At 40.6% G+C, this 27,933-nt stretch overlaps 1 protein-coding gene across 1 annotated transcript in view; it reads right to left on the bottom strand.

The window, feature by feature from the left end:
• Window positions 1–56: 56 nt before the first annotated feature.
• LOC105196465 (slit homolog 3 protein) overlaps window positions 57–27,933 on the bottom strand; it is a 241,387-nt gene continuing 213,510 nt past the window's right edge. Inside the window, 5 exon segments of the mRNA XM_039446081.1 lie at window positions 57–9,226; window positions 9,229–9,489; window positions 10,716–11,238; window positions 12,101–13,009; window positions 24,768–24,840. Coding sequence (XP_039302015.1) covers window positions 8,547–9,226; window positions 9,229–9,489; window positions 10,716–11,238; window positions 12,101–12,997 — 2,361 coding nt within the window. The 5' untranslated portion in view covers window positions 12,998–13,009; window positions 24,768–24,840 and the 3' untranslated portion in view covers window positions 57–8,546.

Here is a 27,933-nt window from a genome sequence, read left to right as displayed (position 1 = left end):
TTTCACAGTACTCTCGTCCGGGATTACGAAATTGCGCCAACAAAACGTTATTATTCTTTTTTTTTGATTCACGATTCTGTAGAGAGATGCTCGTTGGGCAACGAGTTAGATGCGATCCTTAGTGTTCAACATGCGTCAACAGAATTGTTATTTATATATTAGCGGCGTTTTCGTGCATGTACTTTGTATGTTTTTATTTAACTCGTACACGTTACGTTCTTCCTTCATCGAGATTTAGCGCCAGTAGGTGCAGCAATTAGGCAGTTTTAACAATTGTTTATGCGCTCGACAAACGGCTTATTAACTAATATTAACTAATAAACCACGATCGTTTTGTAACAAGTAATAATAGAAGCAAACGAACGTAGTTCGATTTGGCTTCAATCGATGTTAATTAATGATAATTATTCATGTTTACAAATTTCACTGTATAAATATATATGGATTAACAAATTATTTCATTGAGAAAGGAACACCCAGTTTCACGTAGCGTATCTTGTAAAAGTTAACTTAGGCGAAATTCACGATGGCATTGCGCATTACCTGATATAAATGCAATTCCTCTTCTATCGAGAAATAGCGAGAAGACTGTGTCCGTAATGTACGTAAAACCAGAAGACACTGCCCTAATTCTAAGATTGTCAGTCTTGAGAGACGAGAACAATTAAGTCAGTCACCGAATACTTCGCACGTTATATAAAAAAATAATATGAATTTATTTGGAGTGCGAGACAAAAATTCAATATGGTAAGTATAAGGAATTTGCAATAAATGCAGGTGAAAAATCTGAACGTTTCTACGTACATATGCCCGTGTGTCAGGAATGCGTTTAATTTAAAGATGCGTATACTCTAAAGAATTCACGTCTTTTCCTAAATGTCTTCTCTAAAACCCTATTTGATTCGAAGAAACGAAACTGCGCGCAGCTCGTTGGAATATGTGTGACCGTTTTGTATATCGCGATTGCAGAGTACAAAATCATTCTTCGGAATGTTGCAATAAATGCAAAATGCTGAATACTTGGCGTGATACGCTTTAGGTCTGTACGGAACGTTTTCACTGAACTATACACTACGAAACGCACGCGTCTTATAAAAAGTGTGTTCTAATTAGATCCGTAAATAATTGCTCGGAAGATTGCGAGTTGGACCGATCTATATTGGACGGTACCTTCGATTGACCGCTCATTGGCAGAAATTGAAGCGTCATATCGGTAAGTTTAATATATTCGCGTTCATCTTTTTCGTAAGAGCAAACGTTTGTATATAAGAAATCGGGGCATCTGGCACAAATTTTAAAATTATTCAAAATATTTAATAACTTTAATAATTAACAATTTTCATCATAAAATATACAACCAATCTAAATCGTCGAAAGCATTTAACAATTTTAATAGCCAATAGCATTAAAATTATATAAATGATATTAATGATATGCGTAATATGCGAATATATTAAAATTATTGAAATGACATTAATACTATTAATTTCGACAAAAATTTCGATCAAGCTCCCCGCTGTGTGTGCAGCACGTACAAAACGGGAGCAGCCTAAATGAGCTTGCTTGTGTCAGTCGTAAATTACCTCCTATTTTAATGTAAATTACCGTTACACTTCGCGAGCACGTACAAATCGAAGGGCATTGGAAGCGAGGAGTGTGCGTGCACGATATATGAAATATCACGCAAACGACATTGCGTTGTAGTTGGCAGTTGGATAGATAATTGAGCGCTGAGAATTCGCGACACAACATCGCGATATCGCTGAAAGTGTTCAACGATGTCGGCCTTCGTTCGTGCAAAATCGCATTTTTAATTTTGTCCCCGACTATGCGCGTCGACTCTCTGGACAATACATGTCCTTTTTTACTCCGGCGATAAACGGAGAACCGCATATCTTGGAAACGTAATTATATCCGAACGTAAAATCTTCAGCAAATGAAAATTAGAATATCTACGATAACTGGAGAATAATTTAAAACAGACCCATCGGATTTCACATTATGTACAAAAATAAAGAGAACTTTGAATTGAACGTTCGATTGCTTCGATGACATTTCAGGGGTTTTATTTGAGGATCTCGGTTATCCTCGGAATAAAAATAAAAAGTTATTTAAACGATTACTTCGTTGTCAAGGATTAATAAGTTCCTCGTTACGAGGGGGAAGAGAGAGAGAGTGGAAAAGGGGGTTTGTACGAAAGATACGTGCGGTCAATGGCATTTGAAATAGACGAGATAGGTGTTACACGGTCCCGTGATCGATCGGTGTCGAACATCCGCGGCGTGGGACGCATAGGTGAGACGGTTTCGCAATCGCAATTCAGGGTACACTCTGCGACAATCAATAAATTATCGCCGATGCCGGGTATGACGTACGTACATTCGCTTCGTTAACTGTCGGATGCGCGCAGCACTTTCGCACAGTGTTAAATGGAACGCGTGCGTGAATCTGTCCGCGTTATCCCCATCGCGAATGTATCCTGAGGGATTGAACGACGGGGCATCGACAAACGAGATCGATTCTCCGGGCAATCGGCCGGGTGAGACGTCGCCGGACCTCCGGTCCGGTCCGGTGCGGAGAAAGGCGCGTGATGCAAAATACAAAATTACAAAAATATACTCGTGGCGCCGGTTAACGACCGGACCCGTACCGTGCGGGGTTTCCATCGTGTGTCATTTACAATATAGACAGCCGTACGGATAGAGGGTGCGATAGAGAGGGAAGGGCGAGAGAAAGATGGGAAAGAGAGTGTATATACATGGCACGGCACGGCCGGTGGTCGAGCTGGGCGAGCCGCGACTCTGTGCTAGGCCGCTTGTAAAATACTGTTCTCCGATCGTGCGAGCTCGATTTTTTTTTTCCGCGCGCGCCACGAGAGAAAGCGCAATCTTCCTCTGGTATGCGCGACACACGTCTTATGGGAGTAAGAGAAGGGAAAAGCACACGAGAGGGAACGACGTTGACGCGCGTAGCATTGATTCGACGATCACGGAGAAATGGATGGGGGACAAGGGGGACGAGAAAAATCGTCGTGGATGGAAAAATCGGTTGGCACTGGCCTACGAGAAACCGGGAACGTTTCTCAGGCTGTCGCGGCGCATCGCGACCGAACATTTTTCTCGCGCGACGAGAGCTAGACGGTAACATGCCGCAATAGCCGTCGTCGTCGTCGTCGTCGAGCTCGTCGATTTTCGCGGCGCGGCGCGGGCGAAAAATCGAGGCGACACGACCGCGCCGCTATTTTCTCCGTCGCGTCTCACCCGGACGTCTGTCATCTTTGCGCCCGAGTCCGCAGTCGTCGGGCGCTTAATACTGTTTGGCGTAATCCGGGCACGAAAAGCCCGGTTTTTGGAGACGAAGGGAAGAGGGATGGCTCCTGACGACCGTCGCACTTTATGCGTCCGCGAATCAATCTCAAAGTCGGAGAACCATCGTCGCGAAATGGAAAGAATAGCTCGGAAAGAAAGGAAAGAGGACAAGAAAAAAAAAGAACTGGAAGAAATTCATTTCGCTAAATTAAATTAATCCTCTGTACACACGGTGGGATCATTTGTATCCTGCGAGTTTTCTTTTTTAACTTTGAAGCCGAAATTTATAGTCGTAAATAATTTTCAATGTTTGATTGAAAGCGTAATTAATTGACTGACTGACGTTCATAGATCAATCATTTGGAATATAAATCCATGAAAAAATTAAATAAATATTAATGAATCTATAAATTATTTAATAAATAACGAGACGATAAATTAGGATTAAGAACAATAATTAGTTATAACACTTTCCCAAAGTGTTAGTGGCGAAAAAATTTTCAGCAATGAAATTAAAAGCAAATTTCACAATAAACCGCAACTATCAAACTTCTTGTGCGTGAAAATGATTTGCATCTATGTCGCCGTCAAAGTTGTCATAAACAAAAATAGGAAATATTCTTTGTATTCTTTACAGTTTCATATCTCATTATATATTACAAAAATAGATTTACAAAATTGTATTCAATAAAACATTAAAAAGGAGCAACATGATATAAATCTTTAGCAGCGTATAAATAAGTAATCAATTTACCATTCTCTCCCGTGCTTTTTCATCTACTAAAGCCAGATGAGTCGCGGTTGTTTGCAGTTTTAAAAAGTGGGTCGCGGTTCATGCCAGTTTGGGAAACCTCGAGTTATAATATGTATTCACAATTTTTTAAAAATAAACAATCGTCGAAATACTGCCTGGACGCATTAAATTTTATGCGTCCTTTTTTTAGAAAAAATTTTTTATACTTGTAAAATAAACCCAAATATACGATACGACCATCCTGTGGTAGAGTAAGTGCAAAAAACAAGAGTGTGCAGAGGATTAAAATATTCGCATATTGCTATCCGAATGACATCCGAGTAACAGCCTCAAACTTCGATCGTGGAAATCGCAGGGTGCGTGATGATAGACGCTGAAACTTTTCTTTTTACCTTCCCTTATTCGAGACGAAGCATTTGTGTAAGGTAATCCTCTCGTTTCAATTCGCGTTCGAAAAAGTGCTGAGAATATTTAATAAATCGAAACCTTCTTGCGCGAATGCACGAGGGAAGAAGAGGCGGGCTCTCGCGCTGAGTTTACAATCGAGATAAAGCGCGTTTCTTCCCGTAGGTACTTCGTGTATCGCGACACGATTCCGTGCGTTGCATTTATGGAGTGGAACTCGGTGCTGTTTTGCCGGAGCGGCGCGCGGCGTTGTGATCTGAGTCGCCGCGCGCCGTCGACGCCCAGGAGACAACCCGGAGCTTGATCGCCGACAGCCCCTTTGAATTCAGGCGTCGTCCGACGGTAAGTCAAGTTCGCGTGGGATTCATTCGAAATGGGTTTCCCCGATCGCTCTCCGCTGCTGTCGCCGACGCCGGCGCGCGTGATCGCAACAAGTTGTACACAATTCGAAATCCCTGCTGAAGCCAGAGAAAGGGAGAACGTTAATCTCCCAGGATAAAAAGGTAACAAAAGCATAAAGAGTGGATGGCTCGCCGGCGATAAATTCGCAGTTAAAGAACGTTCCCTGCCTACCCTTACCTCGGGTGAAATATCGCCGAGCGGGCGGGGCGGCCGTTCATGTGTGTGCGCGGTGGTAAAGCGCACGTAAAGCCCTTATCACGATGTAACGCAGCCAGATGTTCCCGGCGCGGCGGATCGACGGCGTTAACTAGCGCGAAAGATAATGGAAGCACCGCGAGGAGAAGGGTCGCTTGTTCTCATATCGCGGCAATCGCATCGCGATAGAGGCAGGGGAAAAAAGTGAGAAGCGAACTCGAATGAGTTCCACGTTCGAAGAGGTATTAACTTCGACTCGTGAAAGAAAAATGCGCCGCCGCACCGGCCGTGCGGCGCGACATGTCGCGGTTCTCCTCGCGACGACGAGTCGCATGTTTTCCAGTTTTCAAGGAAAGACGATTTATCGGCCATCAGGCATTCGGGACCATAAGTCCGTACGCGTTCGCTCGGCGATGATATATAGCTCGCATGGACGTTCTACTTTACGATATATTGTCGTCGACGGCAGAATTGTAACGATCGAATGTTTCTCGAAATGGGGACACGTTGAACTCTGCTCCTCACAACGTCGCCGTTCGCGACGCGTCGTAATATCGTCATCTTTTTAAATCATGTCCGTCTAACGGCTTCGTCCCGTCCGCGCGTCACATCCGCACTCCTGGTTTTTTTTTTTTTTTTTTTTTTTTTAGACAACTCGCGATCGTGTTCAGGCGTGTACACACCCTGGTCAATAATTTTTGCGCGCGGATATTATGCGCGGATATGGCGCAGTTGTTAACAATCGAGCCGTAATTGTTGCTAATTGGAACGCACCGCGCGTAACGTTCAATTAATTTGAAGTCCCGAAGTGAATTTGGATCGGTAGAGGAGTACGTATATATGTACATATACACACATCATAAACTGGTCACTTTTTTCCGGTGTTATCCATGGTTAGTTACGGATGGCGGTGGCGGGGACCAATCGGGCAGCGCGGCGCCAAATTGGTCTCGTTTACAAAATACGCAGTTATTCCGACCACTCGGTCATCCCGACGATAATGAATCACGCGAATTTCAAAGGTCACGGGTGTTCGTGCAATTAGTATCGACAGTGTCACTTACATTACCTTTTTTTTTATCGTACACCGTTTTCACGTCGTACATCGCAATACGACCTATTCATATAACTTTAAACGCGCGTCGAGTGTCATCGCAGCACTTACATCTATTATAGATTTATACAATTGCTGTAATAGATAGTAATTATCCATTTAACATAATACAAAGTGGCACCGTTGTATAGATAGCAGAGGGTATTCCGTGCTGCGTTTGCGGTATTTGCGAGATACGCTGATACACGATCAATTCACGTTGGCGCTGTAAATATCGCAAACGATATACCTGTCGGTGATTTAACTCTAGGTGTACACACTTACTTCTCGTATACGTGCACGGAAAGCACGGTTTTGCTAAAATATTTAAAAATTTAGCTGGATACAGACCCGAAAGTAATTTTGTTAGATCATTAAAGTAATTAGTAATGCACTAATCGAGGTTGCGGGAATGTTCAAATTTTTTGCGGCATTACTCGTTATGCTTAACCCTTCGTTTGCATACAGCTTTCGCGACTTTACGTGGCACGCAAATGCGAATTCGCACCGCACAACTTTGGCTCACAACTCCGCTTACAATAAAATTTGATATTTTTTGTTCAATTTGAAGAAAAAAGAGTGAGAAATAACTTTGCTTCAGTGTTATGTCGAAAAACATCGTTATATTAATCAAAAATCCATTAAACTGAAACCCGGCGTTAAAAAAAAATAACAGCTGTAAAAAAATGCGAGTTCATCCCTGTATGCAAACAAAGGGTTAACTACCCTTCGTGATTATTTTGAGATCCAACAAAATTACTTTCAGATCTATATCTAGCTGAATTCTTAGATACTTCAGCAAGATCGTTCTTTCTGTGTGATTACCGCCCCGTCAATCTTTTCATCATAGTGCTCGAGAAAATTACCGTGATTGAATTGTGATTAAATTTTTTTTAATCACAATCATAAACGAATTATAAAAAATACGTCCATTCACTCAAAACTACACAAAAAAGGACAATTTTGCTGAAACACAGATCTGAAAATAATTATGTTGAACCATTAAAAAATATATATTGGATGTTTAAGCTGATTACTAGAACGTCAAAATTTTTTGCAGCAGTATCATGTTTGAACGTCATACATAATAATTTTGATAGTTCAACATAAAAATTTTTTTATTTGTATCTAGCTAAATTTTTAAATATTATAATAAAATAGTTCTTTCCGTATAGTTTAAAATCATAAATGTCGAAAAACATGATCCCTCAATTACTAATTCTACCGATAATAGAATTTCGAAATTTCACTCTGGGATCTTGGAGAGTACCTCAGAGTATACATTGTAGGTATACACCTAGGGTTAAGATACAAGCGTCGCTGACAGAATACGGGATACCTCTACGGATCTACGAGCACGGTCTAACGATGCCCTTACGGAAGGAGAGAAGGGACACAGATCATTACGCCATTTTCGGCGTAAGCTTAGTACGAGAGTTCGTGTCGCTTGTGAATGCAACGAGTCTCGCTACGATTTCGATGCAGGCGTCGGAATTTTAATGTTAAAAAAAGGAACGAACGCGACAGGCGTATAACAGCTAGATAGATTCTTAACAATGTTAAATTCTCATCGTGTTTACCGCATAAATGTAACATGTGCAAAACGTTTGCCTTGCCTCTGAAACCTTAACACTTCCGTCTATACACGCGAATCGTGCCGTAACGATCGCGATTTCCCATTACGGGGCAACACGAATAGAAGACGAATTCACTGGTATCGCTCTTCGCGGAACGACTCGCGTTTCAGCACTTCCAGTTGCTTCGTGCTTCGCGTAAATTTCACACAAAACGCAAATAGGTTTTGCCTTATCGACTAATACCGGCGGCAATGTCCGGAACCTTATTCACATTTATCACGTTATCACCTCACGGCGAGCGTCAAATAAAACGCTAAAGGAACCTGATAAAAAAAAGGAAAAAAAAAGAAAAAAATACATAGAAGGAGACGAGGAACAAAAGAGGACAACACTCGGTTGACGATCAGCTCGTCCAGAAAATAATTCATGCGGATCACGATTTACTGGTTTCGGATACTTTGGGCGCTTCGTAAATGTTCAATAAATAACTTACAAGGTAACTTACAGGAAGGGAAAGTTGGAAAAAGTGGATAGGTGACACGAATGTCCGATCGGCGTGTCTCGCTCTAAATGTCATCGTCAGCGGTTTCGGCGAACCGCTCGTGTCCATTCGTAGGTCCTGCAAGTCCTCTCAAAGTCTCCTCGTATTTCCTTCATCCTCCCGACCGCGACTCGTCGAACGAAGTGGAAGTCTCGCGCGCGCGAGACGCGCATCTCGAAAGGCACTACCGGTTTATTGTAAGTGTGGTCACGCACGCCCCATCGTGGCGCACCACGACCAGTCGTCCTCATTGCGGACGATGCCCACGGTATCATACTTCCGTTCCGTCCTCGCCCTCGTCCTCGTACAGCGTCGGTCCGTTGGCGGATTTCTTCTTGGGTTTTGGCGGCGGTCTCGGCGGTATCTTCCTGCCGAGGGTGTTGCTCGTGGCGGCCTGTTGCTGCGGTTGCTGCTGAGCCAGGAGCAAACCACCGTCCATGCTCTCGTCCGCTAATTTGAACGACCATTCGGCCGCGCCTTCCGGCGCCGCCCGATCCAGCGGACTGCCCGTCAGAATGTTCGGGGTGCTACGTTGGATCGTGCCGTAGTGCGAGCCTCCCGGTGTGCCCGGAAGCGGCCGACCCCTCATAGACGACGGCGCTGGCTCCGGACTCTTATTGAGTGACAACATCGAGCTGCCATCCGCTGTCGTACGTAGTCCTAGATTGTCATAAACTGGCTCGAGAGCTTCGGTGGGCGACGTTGGGGGCCCGCTGCTCCAGCTAGGCGCCCGCGGTCGCCGCGGAATCGTCACGTAACCGTGACGTGGTAGCACCGGCGCCATCGATGACGACGACGACGACGGTCCAAAACTGAATGGCGTCACGCTGCGGCTGTGCGGTAGAGTCTTAAAGGCGGCCGGGTGATACTGGCCTGATGGCGGCGAGCCGTACGATGAGGCCGCCGTTGTTACTGGTGCTATCATATGCTGACTAGGCAGACGCGTGCTGTGGGCGCCGTGGACGCCTGGCTAGTCGGCGATGCGCCGCGACCGCCGGAGAAGGCCAGCAGATCCGGCGGATATTGTCGGTGGTGGTAACCGGTACCTCCGCGGGGCAACGTGCCGCCGCCGCCGCTGCCGCCGCCGCCGCCGCTACCGCGGCCACCTCCGCTGCCGCCCCCGTCGAGTTCCGGCGTGGCCCGTTCGTGCTCCCTCTCGTCGTCGCCTACGCCGCCGCCTACCCCGCCGACGACACCGCTCCCGACACCGTCAGCTGCGAGAACATGAACAAAAGAGAAGGACGAACGTTAAAAAAGAAAATCTAAGTGAGGTCGAGAAAAAAAAATGGGAAGAAAAAAAAGAGATCGCGCGCGAGAGGTCTGCGAGTACGAAGAGCTGGACGCGCGAGACGTATACGCGAGTGGTAGGTAAAGATAGCGTTGCCAGGACGTTGCCTTGGAACGATCCACGAGATATTGATATTACCTTCGACGAGCGCGGACGACGCGAGTGCTCTTAATCCGATTGGCCGCGATATGATCCGTAATTGGGGGAACAAGAGCTTTGTCAATTTAACTGAGAAATATAACTGCATTTCCTGAGCGTTGTCGATCAAGCGCACGCTTGGCGTTACATTGTGCCGCTTCGAGGTTCTCTCAATATTCCTAAAGTTGAGTGAATTTTTCTACAAAACTCGGGATCGCGTTAAAGTGCAAGTCGAATAACTTTTCTCTCGCAATGTTCCGGATTCATAGAAATTCGATTGAGTGTTATCACATACAAGCCCTTTGCGTGATCTCGTCGAAAAATATTTCATTAATGATGACACGCAAGTCTACACACGCAACATGTTTCTTGACCGAACCTTATTGTCGTCATTACCTGCACAACTATATGTTACAGCGATTCGTAATTAACGTTCTCGCGCGTTGGAAGCTAAAGATTAAAATCTGCTCTGGTCCTATTTACAGAAAATATTATTCTTAAGAAGAATGATATCAGTAAGCCGAACACGGATGACGAATGCGTTCGAGCTGTCGCAGCACGAATGCTATTATCGAGGGGTGCCTGCTGTATAATTATAAGCGTCCCTAAAGGATCTTCATTAGTCTCCTGCCACTTGACGGACTCTCCTTACCTTAAGATCGATGGCACCTGGTCGGACAATTCTCGCATGATAGTCCGCGCTCGGCACGGAACGAATCGATTTACGATTACACGCACACACATGCATACACGCTATTTGTACATATAAGCGACATATAGCGGTCGTTTTCATTCCCGCTTGGGGGAGAAGAATATTACTCCAGCGAAATGACCGATGTTCCGCGATTTATTAAGAATCATCGGCCATACTCGCCGGTGAATTCCGACAACCTTGAATTAATCCCGCGAATACGCGGTTGATTTCGAGATAAATCGCTTGTCAAAGCTAATTCAAGATGGTTCCTCGCTAGCACCTAGCCACGCACTGTTTAGTAATATAGGCTGTGTACTGACCGAAAACTGAGTCGTTGTCGAGCAACGTGCGATTCAGCTCCGTCATCTCTGTACCGTGCGACGTAACGGATGGCGCCTCGTAGCGCCTCGGCGGTTTCACAACCGGGTTGATGGTCGTGATCAGAGACTTCTCCTGTTCGCCGAGCCCGTGGTGCTCCAGGGACACTGCCTCGAGGCCCTTTTCGTCATGCCTGGTGCGACGACGACGACAGTAGCACACGCAGAGCACTACCGTGACGATCAACAAACACAACGCGGTGACACCCAGCCCGATGGCTAGCGGCAAGCTGATGAAGTTATCCCTGCCGCCCAGTGCGTCGCCCACGATGATCAGACTCACGTTTCTTTCGGCTTCGCCACCCGGACTCTTCGCATGGCAGATGTAGTCACCCTTGTCGGAGGGCAGCGTATCGAGAATGGTGAGATTCAACCATTCGTAGCTCGATGAGAGTACGTAGCCTCTCTCGCTGCTCATGCGTTTAGTGAAACTGTTTAACACGCGGTTACGATGCGACCATGACAACTGGAACAGACATGCGATATTTATAGTGTGCGGCAGCAAAAAAAAAGTCCTAGCGTAAATAAAAATAAATTGGACATATGTTTCAATTACTGCCGCTTTAAGCACATAGGGACAGTTGATGTGTGTTTGTTTTGTAGTTCTTTTTTAAATATAATATATAATAAACATTCTTTTTCATTATTATTCCAGCGAAAACTTTAATGTACACAAAATGAAAGCAACCAACTTGAAAACTGATTGAGCATTTAAATATAATGAAAAGAATAAAAATATAAAGTATTGTACTGCCAGTCAAAGTCCTGAATACTTTGCTTTCCACCCCTCCCTCCTAATTGTCGCAGTCATATTGCCTCTCTCTTTACTGCTACACATTTACTTATGTTTATATAATAGTCTTATATGATTGTCTTTAATATTAAAACATTTGTAACATATAACGCTCAAATACCTTTTAATGAAAGAAATAAAAATGTATAAGGTATTGTAGCTATTACCAATTAATGTCTTGAATATTGTTTCCTCAATTACTACCGCATATATTCAATATTGCCTTCCTATTTACTACTCGTGTGCTCAATAGGCATTTATTTACGTTTATATGATAATCTCAGTTTACAACATTTTTAATTTTTATGTTCTCATACTTTTTATTCTAACACTACGAAAGCGGCAATAATTGGGACACTGGCAACGATTGGAATAGTTAGTTTATATGTATGCAAGAATTCTCAATTAAAATGGCAAGTTCGATATTACCGCGCTTCTTTTTGGAGAGATTTTTATTGGATCAGGAATTTACGAATGGTTTCACTTTAATATCAGTACGTTATCAGCGAGTCTGCTTGTACGAAGATGCAATTACCTTAGGAGTTGGGATTCCCGTTGCCCTGCACCAGAGTGTCACTTCTCCTTTGCCCATTTCAATTTTGGCTGCCGGTCCAAGGGAAATGATCTTCGGTCTGCAGGCGAATTCATCACTACCGACTTCGTCCCACATTTTATTGTGCATGTGCGGCGGTTGGTGGCAAATGGTCGGGTTTGTGTATAATTTCCGCTCAATCGTCCAGTCGCGGAACGCTTTGAGCTTGCAGTTGCAGTTCCATGGATTATTCCGGAGCTCGAGGCTGCCGAGTTTGGGCAGGTTCTCAAAGCTCTGTAATTCCAGGGTGCTGAAATTATTACCATTCAACGCCAGGGAAGTCAAGCCCGGCAAGTTACTAAACGTTCTGTTGTCGATACTCTCCAATCTGTTATTCGACAACGACACTTTCTGTAGGAAGGTGAGATTGAAGAATAGGCCGTTCTCCAAAGACCTCAGCTTGTTCTCATCGAGTAGCAGCACCCGTAGCCGCAGCGTCTCGTAGAAGGTGCCCTGATGCAGACGGTGGATATTATTTTGCGACAGATCGATCTCGATGATGATCCTCAGGCCGTTGAACGCGTGGGAATCAATATGCTCGATGCCGCAACTGCGCAGCGACAGCTTGTGCAGATTCTCCAGTTTGACATGGACGAACGCATTCTCAGTTAGGCGAGTTATACTATTGTAGCTCAAATCGAGATTCTGGATCTCGGACGAGAGATTCCTCGGCACTTCCGTGAGGTTCAGCCTAGTGCACTCGGCGGTCTTCTTGCCGGACACCCATTTGCACTTGCACTTGTACAACGGCGAGCACTGCATCCAGTCCACCTGGCCTTGACACAGGGCAATCGTAAGCGCCGCGCAGAGCAGCCACCGGCTCACCGTTCTCGGTATCATTCTCGAGGAATCCTGTTAACAGCAGAACGTGCGCGACGACGTTAGAACGTGACTGCGATACTGCGACCGCAAAACTTACTTAGCCGAGCGCAGTTGCATGCATGGAACGGAGTTTCGTCTTTTGGGATATTCCGGCAGAGAGAGAAATATGCAACATGTAACTAATATATTCCAGTTACGGCTTAATATTTACCAACGCGGGCAACCAGCTGGCGCGTTTTACGTATATTCACCATTATTGATAGTTGAACGCGGATGTGGATCATTATTTAATTACACGATCGAATAATCATATTACGTATACGCGGGTTGGAATTAATTATTACTAAATAATACGCGGCGCTTAATAATTTTGAATAATTCGTATGCCATACAAATATCCCGTACGCTATTTGACACTTTTAGTTAATGTCCGTTGGGATAATTGTCCGTGACAGTCACTGAGCAAATTACCTGACACATAACGATTTTGTGATAATAATAAATGCCTGCCGTTATGTAACTTGATACAAAATGCATAAAATAAGGTACCTAAAGGCACTTTGGAATCGAAATTCGCTTGACATATGGGTCCACTGTTAAATATACCGCTATTTCTTACAACGTAAGTCTCGCTCTTGTGTGAACAGCGCAAAGTTGTTTCGTACAGCTCGCCGTACAGCAAGCTAAACTCGACTTTCCGTGTTATCGGACAAGTCTGGCTATGTCTGAGGCAGTTTGGTGCCATCGGAGACCGCCGGGATGGAGACCGCCGGGATTTTCTTCGTCTCTCCGGCCGCTCTCCGTCTTCGTCCCTCTCGCATTCCCACGAGCCTGCCTTTTCCTTTATTTTTGTTAGTCAACGCCGCTAATCTCAGAACGCGACGGGACACCCTGCCGAGAACTGTTGGCAATTTAGCTTAATACCGTTACAGCATCGCGTTCTCCGACGCGCTCGTGTCGACGCGTCGCCGAAGTTAAATTAATACAGCACAACGACTAAAACAAGCTTCACCCCTTTTATTATCGTCATGGAGTCCGAGGTTGTGCATCAAAGTTAGCCTTACTGCCGACGCGGGCGACAAGTACAATTCATTCCGGGTCTCCCTACAGATTCGAATTAGCGAGCAAGAGGAAGCTGTAAAGTTTCCTGATAAAAGAATTCGTGCGTCTCGTAACTACATTTTCAAAAAGAATAATGGAACGCGATTCTAAATTTGCACTTTTAATCCAAAAATGTTTTCTGGACCTTAGATCTTGATAGATTTCACTATAAATTTATTAAGAAAAAAATAGTTTTATCTTAGTAAATGTATTTATTAAAATTACATTTATTTAATTTAAATGAATAATATTTAAAATATAAAGTTTCTTCTCTTAACTACAGTAACCGAAGCATTAAAATTAAAAAATTAAAAATTTATTTGAATTAAATTAAAATTTAATACATTGCAGCATAATACTTGTTAAAGTCTAGCAAATAAAATTTTAAAATACTAAATCCGGATATTTTAATTAAAAAAAACATGTTAGTAAATTTTTATTTAAATTCATACTTCTAAAAATTATTATGAAAATAATAAATAAGTTACGTATAAAAAATACTTTTTAAAATAACTTATTACATTGAGAAAACGTATACTTGAATAGAGTTTATATATCTAAGAAAAATAACTTTTTATTTGTAGTAATAGCTAGTAATATTTATATCATAAATAGACAATATATGCGTACATCTTTCAGTCGGAAAAATGGCATAGCATATTTCTTGCATAGTTTCTTTGCAAAAAACTCGTGATCCAGAAATCTCGGATTCTCGGAGCCGACTAGAATAAATGTGTTTTTCAAAGATGATATATGTATATAACATTAAGTTAATTTAAATATCTAATTTCATAAAATTATCATACACTAACGTTTTGTGTGTGATACAACTTCCATTATCTTTAACAATAATAATTCCAAGACTTTGAATAAACATTTTCTTATTTTCATATTTAAAATCACTATTTATTAAAAAAAAAAATGTGTAATATAATGTAATCTATATTTACTGTATTGCAGAAAATATTTTTTGCAAATTATAAATGATTTGTTTAACCAAACAAAAATTTTTTCCAATTAAATTAGTATCATTGTAAACATTGGAAAAATGTATAAACAATGCATGAAAAATAAAATTTATATTTCAATAAATGTTGACTTCACGGCATAAAATAACTTTTATGAATTTTTAGTGACCGAATTATTTAATTAACAAAATTAGGTTCTTCAAATAAATAAATTTCTTATTTTAAGAAAATGCGTTCACAGTTGTATGCAAACACAAGTTTTATTAAAATTAAGAAAATATTCTTTTTTTTAGTAAACTTTTGCTCTATATACAAATATATAAATAGTCGAGCAAAATTGAAGTCCGCGAAAGATTGAAAATTAAACACGATTCAATCTTGCTCAAGAGCTAGACTCGTCAGCGAGTTACGAATGTAATTAAAATCGCGTAACTCGCCTGTTTCGAAGGCTACAAAAGCAAACGTCACGGCGGATTAACGTCGTTGAAGTGCGGAGGGGGGGAGGGAGGGAACAAAGTGAGATTCGCTGAAGATCTCGCGGTCGAGATTCATCGGAAAACTCGCTCCGGTGGGAATCGTGAGCGCCGCGCTGTAGATTTTCGCCAACTTTCCGCGTACACATGCCCCAAACTTTTTGACGTCTCCGTCCACAAGGGCGGCCACGGTCGCTGCACTGCTACAGCCCCGAGATTTTATTGTCGCGGCCGCGAGAGAGCAGTTCTTTTGAGCTCGATCGGCGAGATCCAGTCGCGAGGTCAAACTACGAATGTACCAAGAGAGCGCGCCGTATCCTTTAAAACCGACACGCACGTTTCAGCCCATCCCTTTTGCCCGCATGGTTTTAGATCTGAAGCTAAAACAGTGCCCTTTGAACCGTGACACACGCTGCTCGGCGTGTGTGTGTGTGTGTGTATATGTACCGGCTTACGACATGTGCGGAGCGTTTTCTCTTCCATGAAATATATTTCAGAGGAAAGGCACGTACGTACAGCAGAGTTAATATTACACGGGCAAAACGACGAGATACGGCTAAAAGACGATGCTCGTGTGACATCGCGTATGCGCTGAGCTTCGATTCGTACATCCGTCTCTCGATGTTGCGCTCCGATGCGGCTTCACAGCGCGGCGGCGACGGCAGCGACGACGGTCCTGTACGTTCTCGATCCTAGTACTCGCGGCTATCGATCGACCGCATTTGACTTGTAAATAACTGAAGCAACGAGGATACGGGGAAAAGTGAGGAGCTTGTATACGGACTGGAGCGGCTTTTAGCCCGGATGAACGATGGACGAACGAGTTGAGTCGAGTGTCCTTTGGCGGCGCGTGTATCGTGTCGGAAGGAACCTCCCACCCGTCTCGTCGCGGGACGCGGAAACGCGGAAGTTGCTCGACGCGGACGTGTGCGTGTCCGGCACGTTCGCGTGTCACGCAGATAAAAAAAAAACATTGGACGCAGAAGGAGAGAAAGGGAGACAGATAGAGAGAGAGAGAGAGAGAGAGAGAGAAGAGTGGGCGGTCAACTTTCCGTGGGGGGCGGAATTTCAAATTCGAACACCCTCTATCAATCAAGAGCGCTCCGTACCCGGAGGGTACGCGGCAAGTATGCCCTGTTGCTCCTACACAAATTTCATCAATCATGCGAACCAACACACCGGAGGCGGTGGTTATCCTGCCGGATCTCTCCTTGCTCGTCCTATATTTTCGCGCATGAAATGAGGTCTCGCAAAACATACCGAGCGACCGATGATTGGCGGATGTAAAGATCGGTACGACGACGAGTGGGTGGGTGGATATCGCGATGCTTATAAATGACTTTTGAGAGAGCGGTAGTTACGATGCAGCTTTCGCTGCGGAAGCTACGCGTAAATATGGAGCGTTTAAGAAGAGTGATGGAGCAAGGAGGAGAGAAGATGGTCCGCGGGCGCGGGACGTACGGTGAAAGAATTTTCGCGTCGTGAGCAACGTCGGGGCGGGGGATGTTTTTTCCCTTCTCATCACCACGAAGCGATCGCGCGAGTAAGACACAGAGATTACTGTAAGTGATTCGCAGCCATGAGTTTTCGGGAACTTTGCGCTTCGGCTACGAAAGTGCTGTAATTTAATTTGTAATTTGCGAGGAAGGAGGAACACGCGCAATATCCCCGGTTGCCCATTTCTCGCGGAAACTTTTTCTCGGCAGAAATAAGGATTATTGAACGACGACGACGGCCGCGTGCGCGGCCGCCTTCCGAGAATATCAAAGAAGTTATGGCGGACGGATTTATACGTGTTATATGTACTTTAAGATAACGCTTGAAGCGAGGGACTCTGAACGTGGACCGAGACTTCGACAAGAAAAACGCCCAGGTATAGCGTGCTCCATTGAAACTTCTCAGAGATTCAGTCTCTCGTCGTTGGAAGCGCTTAAACGTAATAACGAAATATCGCGAGCAACTTTTTGTTAAATTACCTGTGATACAAATGGCCGTGAGGCGAAAAGGAGAACCTCGTTTTCGATGCAATCGCGCCGTACAAAGTGAGTTTAAAGTTATTATTGTGACCTCCGGCTTGACTTAGTTACGGAAACATTGTCTAACTAACTAAGAATCCTTATCCCGCGGTTTACACATTATTGCTCAAACGCGTTGCGCGCTGATCTACATCCCGGGCGTTTTGCTTTCTTATAACGGGATTTGATTTCATAAATACAGGAGAGCACAACAGTTTTATCATTAATCACTTCAGCAAAAGAAAAACAAAAGACGAAAATTTTTTATGTATCAGCACGAAGCTAATATATAAAAAATTTCTCGCAGACTTCATACTTATGCTGTAACTTTTTAATAAAACATTTTAGAAGCTATGCTTGTATAAAATTTTTTTCGTATACTGTAAAAGTTTCTACGGAAAATCCGAGCAAATCTTGTATGTATATATACGTGTGCAAACATATAACTATAGAAGAAAAAGAAATGCCGAATTAAGCTCACAGAAGCAGTCGACAAAAAAATCAGAAGATAATATTATCTAATAATCTTTTTGATATGAATTCAGGCATAAATTTGCCATCAAGAAATTGTCACTAGCGTTATAATAATAATCTCCTGAGGACAGAAAATCAAAGAATTTTTTCAGAATATTCGAAACAGTAGCCACACTTCTAGAGAGTCCGGTAATTGAAACGTGCATGATATATCTTGGACTTTTTTTGTGAAATCTCTTCGCGATTTAACGATAACGACTTCTTTTTACATAGTTCGAATTTAAGACAATCATTGATTATTTCAATCTAAGTTTCAATCTACTTCTTTAGTATGCTATAGCAAGTCACCCTGACGTTGGTAATCACTTTTGTTTTGTGACCATGGAATTTATCGACTTAAGAATCTTACCCGGAACTAGTAAACAAGATGATTTCTCATAGTCCTCTCTAATAAAGTTTTATTTGATAAAATTAAATTTGATAAAGTACGTATCACCCCACTATAACTGTAAAATCTTGATTTTACATATATCTCTCTACTCATTTAATTTAACATTCCTCACACTTCACATACATGCTCTAATTAAATTTTTTTATTTAAAATCGGAAATATGTTTTCTTGTTCAAATCATAAAGACTAGAGAAGAAACTTTTATAAAATTAAATTTTTATTGTCGCTTACTTTTATATCTTATGTAATTTGATATTGCAAATTTATGAGGATGATGGATAACTTTTAAATTTCTTTTTTTTGTTAAAGTAAATCATAACAAAACTATTATAACCTCTTGCATTTAGAAAATTAAATTTTTCATTAGAAACTAAGATTGCATATAAAATTAAATCAAAATAATATATAATATAAAAATGTATACAATAAAAATTATATGTACAAAAGTAAGCGAGAATAAAAATTCAATTGTATAAAAAATATCTTTTCTACTTTCTGTTTTTTTATTGAAGATTCAGACGCGACTATTTCCGATCTCATAGAAGGAAATTCAATTAAAGCGTATATGCATGTGTGATGTGTGACAAATGATAGATTACTACATGTCTGGAGTCAATCAAGACTTTACAGTTCAACGAGGGCAAATAATGTGGCTTCAATATGCTTATGTCTGGAATCAGGTTTATTTATTCGACTGATCCCAGTTTCATCGCGCGAAATTACGTGTATTACGTAGAGGCTGCAGATCTGTGCGTTCGATAAATATTGACCAGACGTTGAGATCAAACATAGCATTGTACGAATTATCCCGATGGCACATACGCGACGCGACAATTGTATCCGACGTATACGATAACGCACGATATAATAACGCTTTATTAGAGACAGCCACCTTTATAACCAGTGGCTGTGATCGATTTACACGAGAAGAAGCAAACGAGCTTAGTCAATCGTACCGTCGGATCGGTTCCGGAGAAAAGCGCGGTGTTTTCTGTGAATTATCAAGGGGGAGGGGGAGGGGTGCTGTTTTCATTACGCCGGGTCACCGCGCAACGACGGGGGCACCATCGTAATCGACTTTCTAATTATAAACGCGATGCTCGCTGGCGCTCTCGGATGGGGCGCGTGAACTCTCGACCGAGGTCACTTTTTCCCGATAAGTCGTTAATAGTTAATTAGCGGAGAATAAGGACGAAGTCGTTAGCCCGTTCCAACATTGACTACCGGGGTGCCGCCGGAATTACGAACGAAATTGTAGTTGCTATTTGAAGGTTTTATTTTCGCGCGGTTCCATTAAGAGCATGAATAGGTCATGCGCGTGTCATCACACGCGATGATATACGAGAAAAATTTCAACGGACTTTAATGTCTAGCCAAATAAAGGTGTTGCAAGCAAAAAAAATAAATAAATAAATAAAAGATCATTCGTTTTACCTGTTCCAAAATAAAAACTCGGTATCTTGATTCCTCTGGAAATTGTAACATTCGTAGTTCGTTATACATATCGGAAAGTTCATTCGAGATCGTATTTATCGGGATCAATTAGAACCATGTCTATTTCTGTGAAAATGTACCAATATAGGAGGACATAAAGGTTACACGCGCAACCTATCCGATGTATTCCCATTTCGTACCTCTTGATACGCGAAATCTCGTTGCATCGAAATTAAGGAATTCCTGAATCCTCGCGAGCTCGTAATTCGGAGAGACGTAACGACAGTTACTCACGCGCTTTCTCGGAGGAAAGCGGTGAATTTATATCTGTAAATAGTACGTAAAGGCAACGTTATTCAAGGTAAAACGATCGCGTGCTTACAGGTGTAATATCTCTCTCTCTCTCTCTCTCTCTCTCTCTCTCTCTCTCTCTCGTGTTCTTTGCAACCGGGGTAACTTTCTCTATAAGCGGCGAAATGTAACGCAGTCGAAGACGCGGAGCGAAGCATATTTACACAGACGCTAAGTCGATATGCACCTGCCGCGCATTCACAGTCTCGATGACGCGCCTTTGTGTAACCAGATTCCGCATCCTTGAGAATATCTGCTTACCTGTACGTATAATGCACACAGTGCGCGTACAGTACAACTGTGCCACGTAGAATATGATTGAAATTATATCTCGCGCATATCATCTGCAGAGCGTACTACTTAATGACGCTATTCGAAAGGAAGAAAGAGAGGAAGAGAGAGAGAGAGAGAGAAACGCGGAGAATGCTGGAAAGCTTTGCTTTAACTCATTTTGGCCTGGAAAATTTTATTCTTTTTCACGAAGTACGCGAGACGCATCCGAGATTGGATGAATTAAAAATTATCGTACTAAAGGCAATGCGATGCCTGTCTTCCTCTTGGAGTAATCTTTGTTGATTTTCTCTCTCGCGAGATGCGCTTGTTGTACGAAAATTGTTGAAAAAATTCTTCCCCTAAAAACGTCTTCACTTTCCTTTGTCAAATATTTCTCTCAACGTCCTGCTGGATTCTTTCCCAACAAAGTATGTATGCTCAACTTTGAATGTAACAAAATGATAAAGAAAAAAAGTACGGAGTATTTTCATTCAAAAATTAAATTTCGAACGATAAAAATGTTTGGCGAACAAAGGCAGAATATGTTGTAGCAGTGAAGAAATATAAAGTAGCGCAAAATCGCAATACGAGAAAGAAATGGGCGAGATATTTCTCTCTTACAAGATTATTTGATATACAGAGTTCAGAATCACATTCGGGTTCATCACTCGTATGACACCCATTTCACAATACGCGGCAATACATTCTTCTTATATCAAACTATAAACATGATAAATAAAGCGCGTTCAGCACGAAACGACGTTACTGTGCACAATCGCATACATATGCGTGCCAAAGAATCAATCTCTCTCCCAACCCCACGGCGGAAAAATGTTCGGAACTAAGATTGTTATTAAAACATGTGTATTTAAATGGATAAAATGTTCAAAGTATTCCTTTAATAATAGACGACGCTTGTTCGACATGATTGATGTACGCCGCAGAAATTATGCTACGCAATCGTATTTCGATAGCCATTGCAATAAGAGCACGTTATTTATTATTTATGTGAATAGCTGAAGCTTTTTAAATGATCGATGTGACGCACTCGCATCAAATTTATAGCTTATTCATAGGTAATTTGCATCTTTCAACAAGATTTCCGGCAAAATCGTCAATCAATTTGGCAATTCATACGTCACGTTTCGTTTCTTCCAATATCTGATCTCTTCTCGTAGTATCCACTCACCGCGCTCTTTTCGATAAACTCTCTTCGGCCGCATTATTCGGAAAGTTCGAAGTTCAACCGAATATTTACAGGCCGTGTGCCGGGGACCGCGAAATTGCATAAACTTTTCAAATAAGACCGAATCTTATAAATTTGCGACCGGGAACATTGTCCGCGAAAGTTCCGTGTGCCGCGCACCGCGGGGTTATTAACTTTGGGTCACACGAAACTATCAGAGCATCGTCAAAGTCGTTTCAGCACTTCCGCCAAGCCGATGCGGAAGACTAGTCCGCGAAACTCACGTCCCGTTTTCGCTCCGATTGCATCGTGCAAGCTGATTACAGCATAGCATCGCTTTGCTCGGACTCGCCAAAGAACATTTTATCCTACTAGCATTTAGCAGTAAATAAATCTATTTGGTAGAAACTATACAACTCTGTAATTATCAGGGTGCATTTACACTCTCCAGACACGGAATGTAAATTTCTCAGTGTGAAACTCGTTATGCGCAAACATTTGAAAAACTGTTGCAATAAATACAGCTATCGGCAGCAAGTGTGAACATATCGTTGTTTATAAAAATATTTGAGCAAGCTTACTCTCGTTTCTTAATATTCATCAAATCATATTCTTTATAATACACTGAGAAGAAAAATGGTTACAATTGTCAGAACTTAAATTATAAGTCATTTTTGATACTAACCATATAAACGGTTTTTAACCATGCAAATTACAATTATTAGTTATTATTACTATGTAAGGAATAAGCAAATGTTAAAAATGTTATACATAATCGTGTATTTAATACATATAAATAATTTTATTTTTAACATATCTTAATACAATTTGAAATTATCATAATTTGTAGTAAAATGTTGTCTTAGAACCATAATACAAAGTGATTATTATTAATATTATGGATCTAATTGTAAGACAAAATTTTACTACAATTTTACTTGAATTATAATATTTTATTGTGCAAGTATAGTAACAAATACCAAACACTTTTTTCTCAGTGTAGTTTAGAACTGCAATAATTAATGACATCAATCGATTATACATATATCGAGACTGTTCAATATTATTTAAAGGATAAAATTTAAATCTTATACTGTTACAAATGTCATGAAATTCAATGTACTTTCAAGTTACATAAGTACATTAAATTTGATGGATCTATATCTGAAAAGTGTGTATACAAAATTTAATGCACTTTTAACAACATTAAATGTTTCTAATGTACCTGCTTGAAAGTTGCTTCTGTTATATTACATAAAATTTTGCTGTGTATTTTTAACAGTGTAATTAAATAACGTGTTACTTTTAACTTCTATGTGTGTTGAAATTTATCATTTTAACACAAAACAAGTAGTTCGAAACAACTACATCTAATCAGCTATTTCTGTAATTAAGTTGTTAAACTTCAAAGTAAACAACGTCCATGTTAATGTGTATGCATTTAGTAAATAATAATTTAAATTTGAATGAAATTGAATGCATCTCCAATTGTTTAACTTCATTGTTTCGGTTAAATTAATGAGTAGAAACGATGACATAGGAGTGACTAAAAACTAATTCAAATTCGGTATAATAGACATTATAAATTTAAATTCATATTCAAATTGTATCCAAATGCACACTTGAATTGTATCCAATTTAATAGTATACAGACAATATTCGTCATTTAATTAAATATTTCGGAACAAAGAAGGAGTTTTCAAAAGCTAGGGTTCTTTAGACTTTTAATCTTTTGGCGTCGAAATGAGTGTCTTGTTGTGATAAACCGTTTGGCCAATACAAAAATGAACTTTTTTATATAGCTTTATAAGTATACCTTTCTATGCTCATAGGCAGTCAGAAATTCATCCTGATTACTTTTCTTTTCCCTTTGTGTTTTGTGAGAGCTGGACAGAGAAAAGAAATTTTCTCTGAAGATACACGACAGTATAACAATTTTAACAATACGAGGACGCGCTTGTCGGCACTCTTACGCTCTTCTTTCCTTCCGTTTTTATTGATATTAACTGCCAAAGGGTAGTACCAACAAATGCTAACATTACTCTCATTGTTCCCCACGTCGTCATTATGTAGCGATGGTTTGTGTTAGTTATGAGGAGTAAGACAGTGCTTTGTCATTCGTCTTGGGGTTGATACAGCAAATATGACTTTTGAGAGCAAATACGCTCTTTACTGCGTTCGTGAATGAATCGATATCAACTGTCTACGGAAGATAAGCTTGATCTCTTTCGGCCGGATTATATATGTGTTACTTCTTTAAAGATAAAGTGAATAATAATATGATTTGTAACATCCGTGACTCTGATAATTAAAAGATAAATTATCACAATTTTATATTGATATAAATTTATTTTTGTAGCAAAAAGAATCATAGAATCCAAATAACCACAGAAATGATGTAAAAGAGATCAATAATTCAATATTTAAGCAATAGAAAATTAATAAAATATTATTAATATACCCGTTGAATAATGTAACATTTAATATTCCAAGTTTCGAGACCTCTTTTTACCATATGCAGTAATCAATATAAAATACAATTGTCACAGAAACGTCGTTAAAAGTTTATTTCCCCTATTTACTAATTAAAGAAGGAATAAATGATGAACAAGAATACAAATTTAATAAACCTCTCTCTTTCATGAAATTAAATACGATTTTGAGAGTCAATAATTTGATTTTATCAGTATAAATAAAATCTTAATACAAACGAGAAGTGTATTATTACATTTTAATAAGAACTGTTTTCGATGTCGCCATTTCGTTATTTAAATGTGCTGATTTTATCATAAATAAAACCAATTAGCAGGAATATTATACTTGCCTAATCTCATTATAACATGCATCTCGTTATAAGTGGATTAAATAATTTCTAATCATTATAATGACGTATAATTATAAAAATTAGGTTATAAGTATATGCTAGATATAGAATACATGCCCTAGAATCTGTTTCTTTTTGCGAGTGCAAAATTTCCATTATAATTTCTATTATAAACGCGGCTAATATCTGCGACGGTTTATGAAACTGTTTAAATAATTCATTGAAAACTTCAACTTACTTTCGCTCTGGATTCACGGTAGCGTAATATTCACGATTCCACCGAATTCCAAGGACCTCGACCAAGGATGGTGCTGGAACAATAAATAAATGCTGTCATACGTTAAGATAACAATTATTAAGTCGACTGCATTCTAACAATCGGTATTCGTTACAATTAGCGCGAATTAGCCAATGCAATTAATAATCCAGGGCATTAAAATTATTTCGACCACGCAGTTTTAGCTAATGCGCGCCGCGAGTCATCGTAGAAATGAATTGGCGTGACCATGCAACTTTCACGCAAATAACGAAATTCGTGTACATGTCCGCATATTTGAAATATGCTAACGTCAAACGTAAATCATTTAGCGTTAGCCAGCGGGCGTAGCGAGGGAGAATTTACTGTCTTTCGTTTTGAGTACGTTGCGGAAAATCCTAGAAGAACAAACAACGTGTTTTTCCCATTTCGGATCCCGCAGAACAGCGAAAACAATCTCTGGCCCCGGTACATGGTACACAGTACAAACAACGCGAGAAACAAAAAAAAAAGCTTTCTGTTAAGGGAAAGTAAACGACGCCAAATCGATCGCTGTCGCGTAAGCCGCTTTTTTTCGCCACGGGAGTTCTCGTTTAACAATGCATACCAAATAGCCAAGAAAAAAGTGCAATAATCGTTATCCCCGCTTGTTTGACAAAAAAAAAAAAGATCGACGGTAGTGGCGCATGGCACAGCCGTTACACTTGATACACCGAGCGGATTGAGGATAACCAGGACTCGGTGTGTACGTGTATGTAGGACAGTTCCTAAATAATTGCGAAAAGATTCAATCGTGCTGATGGATACGTTACGCCGATGTATATTTGCACTTCTCCATCAAATAAAAATTTCAGTTTCTATACGTGTGCTTTGTTTATTGCATTTACCTATCGAGTATTATTAAGAACGTGCAAGATAATTTTGTGAAAATCCAACAGTGTCCCAAATGTGAAAGAAGTCTGTTAAATTCTGTTTAACATAGCATTTGAAAATTAACCGAGTGCTTCCGCATAAATGAGAGTCGCCCACGATATCTTTATTCCAGAAATTAAATAGCTTTTACTCCCGTGTTTTCGAGCCGCTGAAGGCGGTTTCGGTTGAACGCCAAATTAGTTGTCGGACATTAATTTAAGGTGTACTAAGTTTTCTTGTGGCGGAATATGCTTAACGAATTCAGAAAATCGATAATTAATTAACGCGCCGTTATTCTGCGGTTACGGTCACGGAAAAATAACAGACTAATCCATTTCATTTGATTTACCAATTTCATTGGCGCGACAGAACAATTATCATTGTACCCATATGATATTACTTCGCGTTGACGCAATTTTATATCGGTTGATCAAAATTGTAAAATGTGACGAACTCATAGACTACGTGTATCGAATTCAATTAATTACAGTAACTGAATATTCGTGTTTTATAAATCCATTAACAAAGTGATTTAATTGAAATTTGTTTTCCTTGTTTTTATATGCATATTTTGTATAAATATTATAAATACAAATATTATATACATATTTATATATGCAATAATAATTAAATTATACTGTAATTAATTAAATAATTAAAAATAATTATTAAATAATGTGCATAAAAGTAAGATTACATACATTATACACATACTATTATATATATATATATATATATATATATATAATAATTATGATATATATATATAAAATTATAATATGTACATTTATATTTGAATATTATTTAATTAAAATTTAATTATTATTAATTATTTGTATGTGTGTGTACACACATGTATAAAAACAAATTTTAAAAAATCATGAATAAATTTGAAAAATTATGAATGAATATATGTTACATTGTATAATATATGTTACATTAAATTATTATCTAGAAGTGCTCATCATCAGGATCGCATTTTCTGAGACGGCAATTCTCTGAATCGTAAGCGAAGGAAAATTTCGCACTAAAGACAAAAGCGAAGCCTCGTTACACAAACGGGCATGCGGCTTTCTTTGTTCTCGCTCGATGAGTAAATTAAGTTTCAAAATCAAAGGGTAGCTTTTCGCAGTCCGCGCTGCGTACCCGTAGATCCGTCTAATCGGATTGCCGCGACGAACAGCGAGAGGTACAATACGCGGCCACTTGCCTCGATGTTCCACAGCCGCTCTCTGTCTTTTATGTATTCTTCTCCTCTCAATTTCAAATACGAAACGTCCACGATCGCCCCGCGCTCGCGTTCTCGTCTTGCTTCCCCGGTTCCTCGCGCGCGGTAGCCGAGACGTAACGCGAATTCAATTATTACCGAGATGGGAGGGTGAATTGTCGGTAAAAGCGCGATCTCGCGCGGTAGAGCAAAGAAATGCTGCGGAGAGAAAACGAAGCGAACGCGTGTAGGAGCGGTCGAAGGGGTGGATGGAGGACGCGCCGCAGGAAACGCAGGCTGAAGATGCAGGCTAAAGCTGGGTGCGGCTGGAAAACAAGAGCGGAGAGGGATCGGCGAAACGAAACGCTGCACCGAGTCGTACATTTTGTGTATACACCCGGAAAATGGCTGAAAATATCATCTTGCGTTGTAAATATCTTAAACACCCGGAAAGACTAGCGTGTAGCGCGTAGTAACCGGCAAGTACAGAAGCGACAATGGAAGTCGATTTTATTAATGCGAAATACGTTTACTTGTAAATCGCGTGTATCGTAAACAGGGTTGGGAACTTTTATAAAAGTAACTGGTACTTTATCACAGAATTTTGACGGCTCTTTTTTTTTTAGAGTGGCATTCAATTGTCTATGTAGCTAGTTCAAATATGAATAGTTTTGATTAATCGTAGCATGGTCGTCTATAAGCATGTATTATATATTTATAAAATAATAATAAAGAAAACGATAAAATTCGTCACCGTTACAGAAAGAAGTAACAATCGTTAGCAAACGAGAGATAATGATAACGGTAATATGAGCTTACAGAAATTATTTCTCAACATTGATAATAAAGGTGATTTTAGTTTCACATTGCCTAAAACGATTTTTAACGAGACGAACTCTCCAGGAGAGAAAAATCGATTAAAAATGAATGGGAAATTGATATTCCGTAAATAGCAACCACATTTCCAACGGTTCCTCTTAATAAACGCGAACTCTGTCTAATATGTCGCTATGTGTTGCTCGAAAAAAA

Source organism: Solenopsis invicta, chromosome 2 (assembly GCF_016802725.1).
Source record: "Solenopsis invicta isolate M01_SB chromosome 2, UNIL_Sinv_3.0, whole genome shotgun sequence".
NCBI classification, from domain to species: Eukaryota; Metazoa; Arthropoda; class Insecta; order Hymenoptera; family Formicidae; genus Solenopsis; species Solenopsis invicta.
This window is presented reverse-complemented; position numbering and strand designations above follow the sequence as displayed.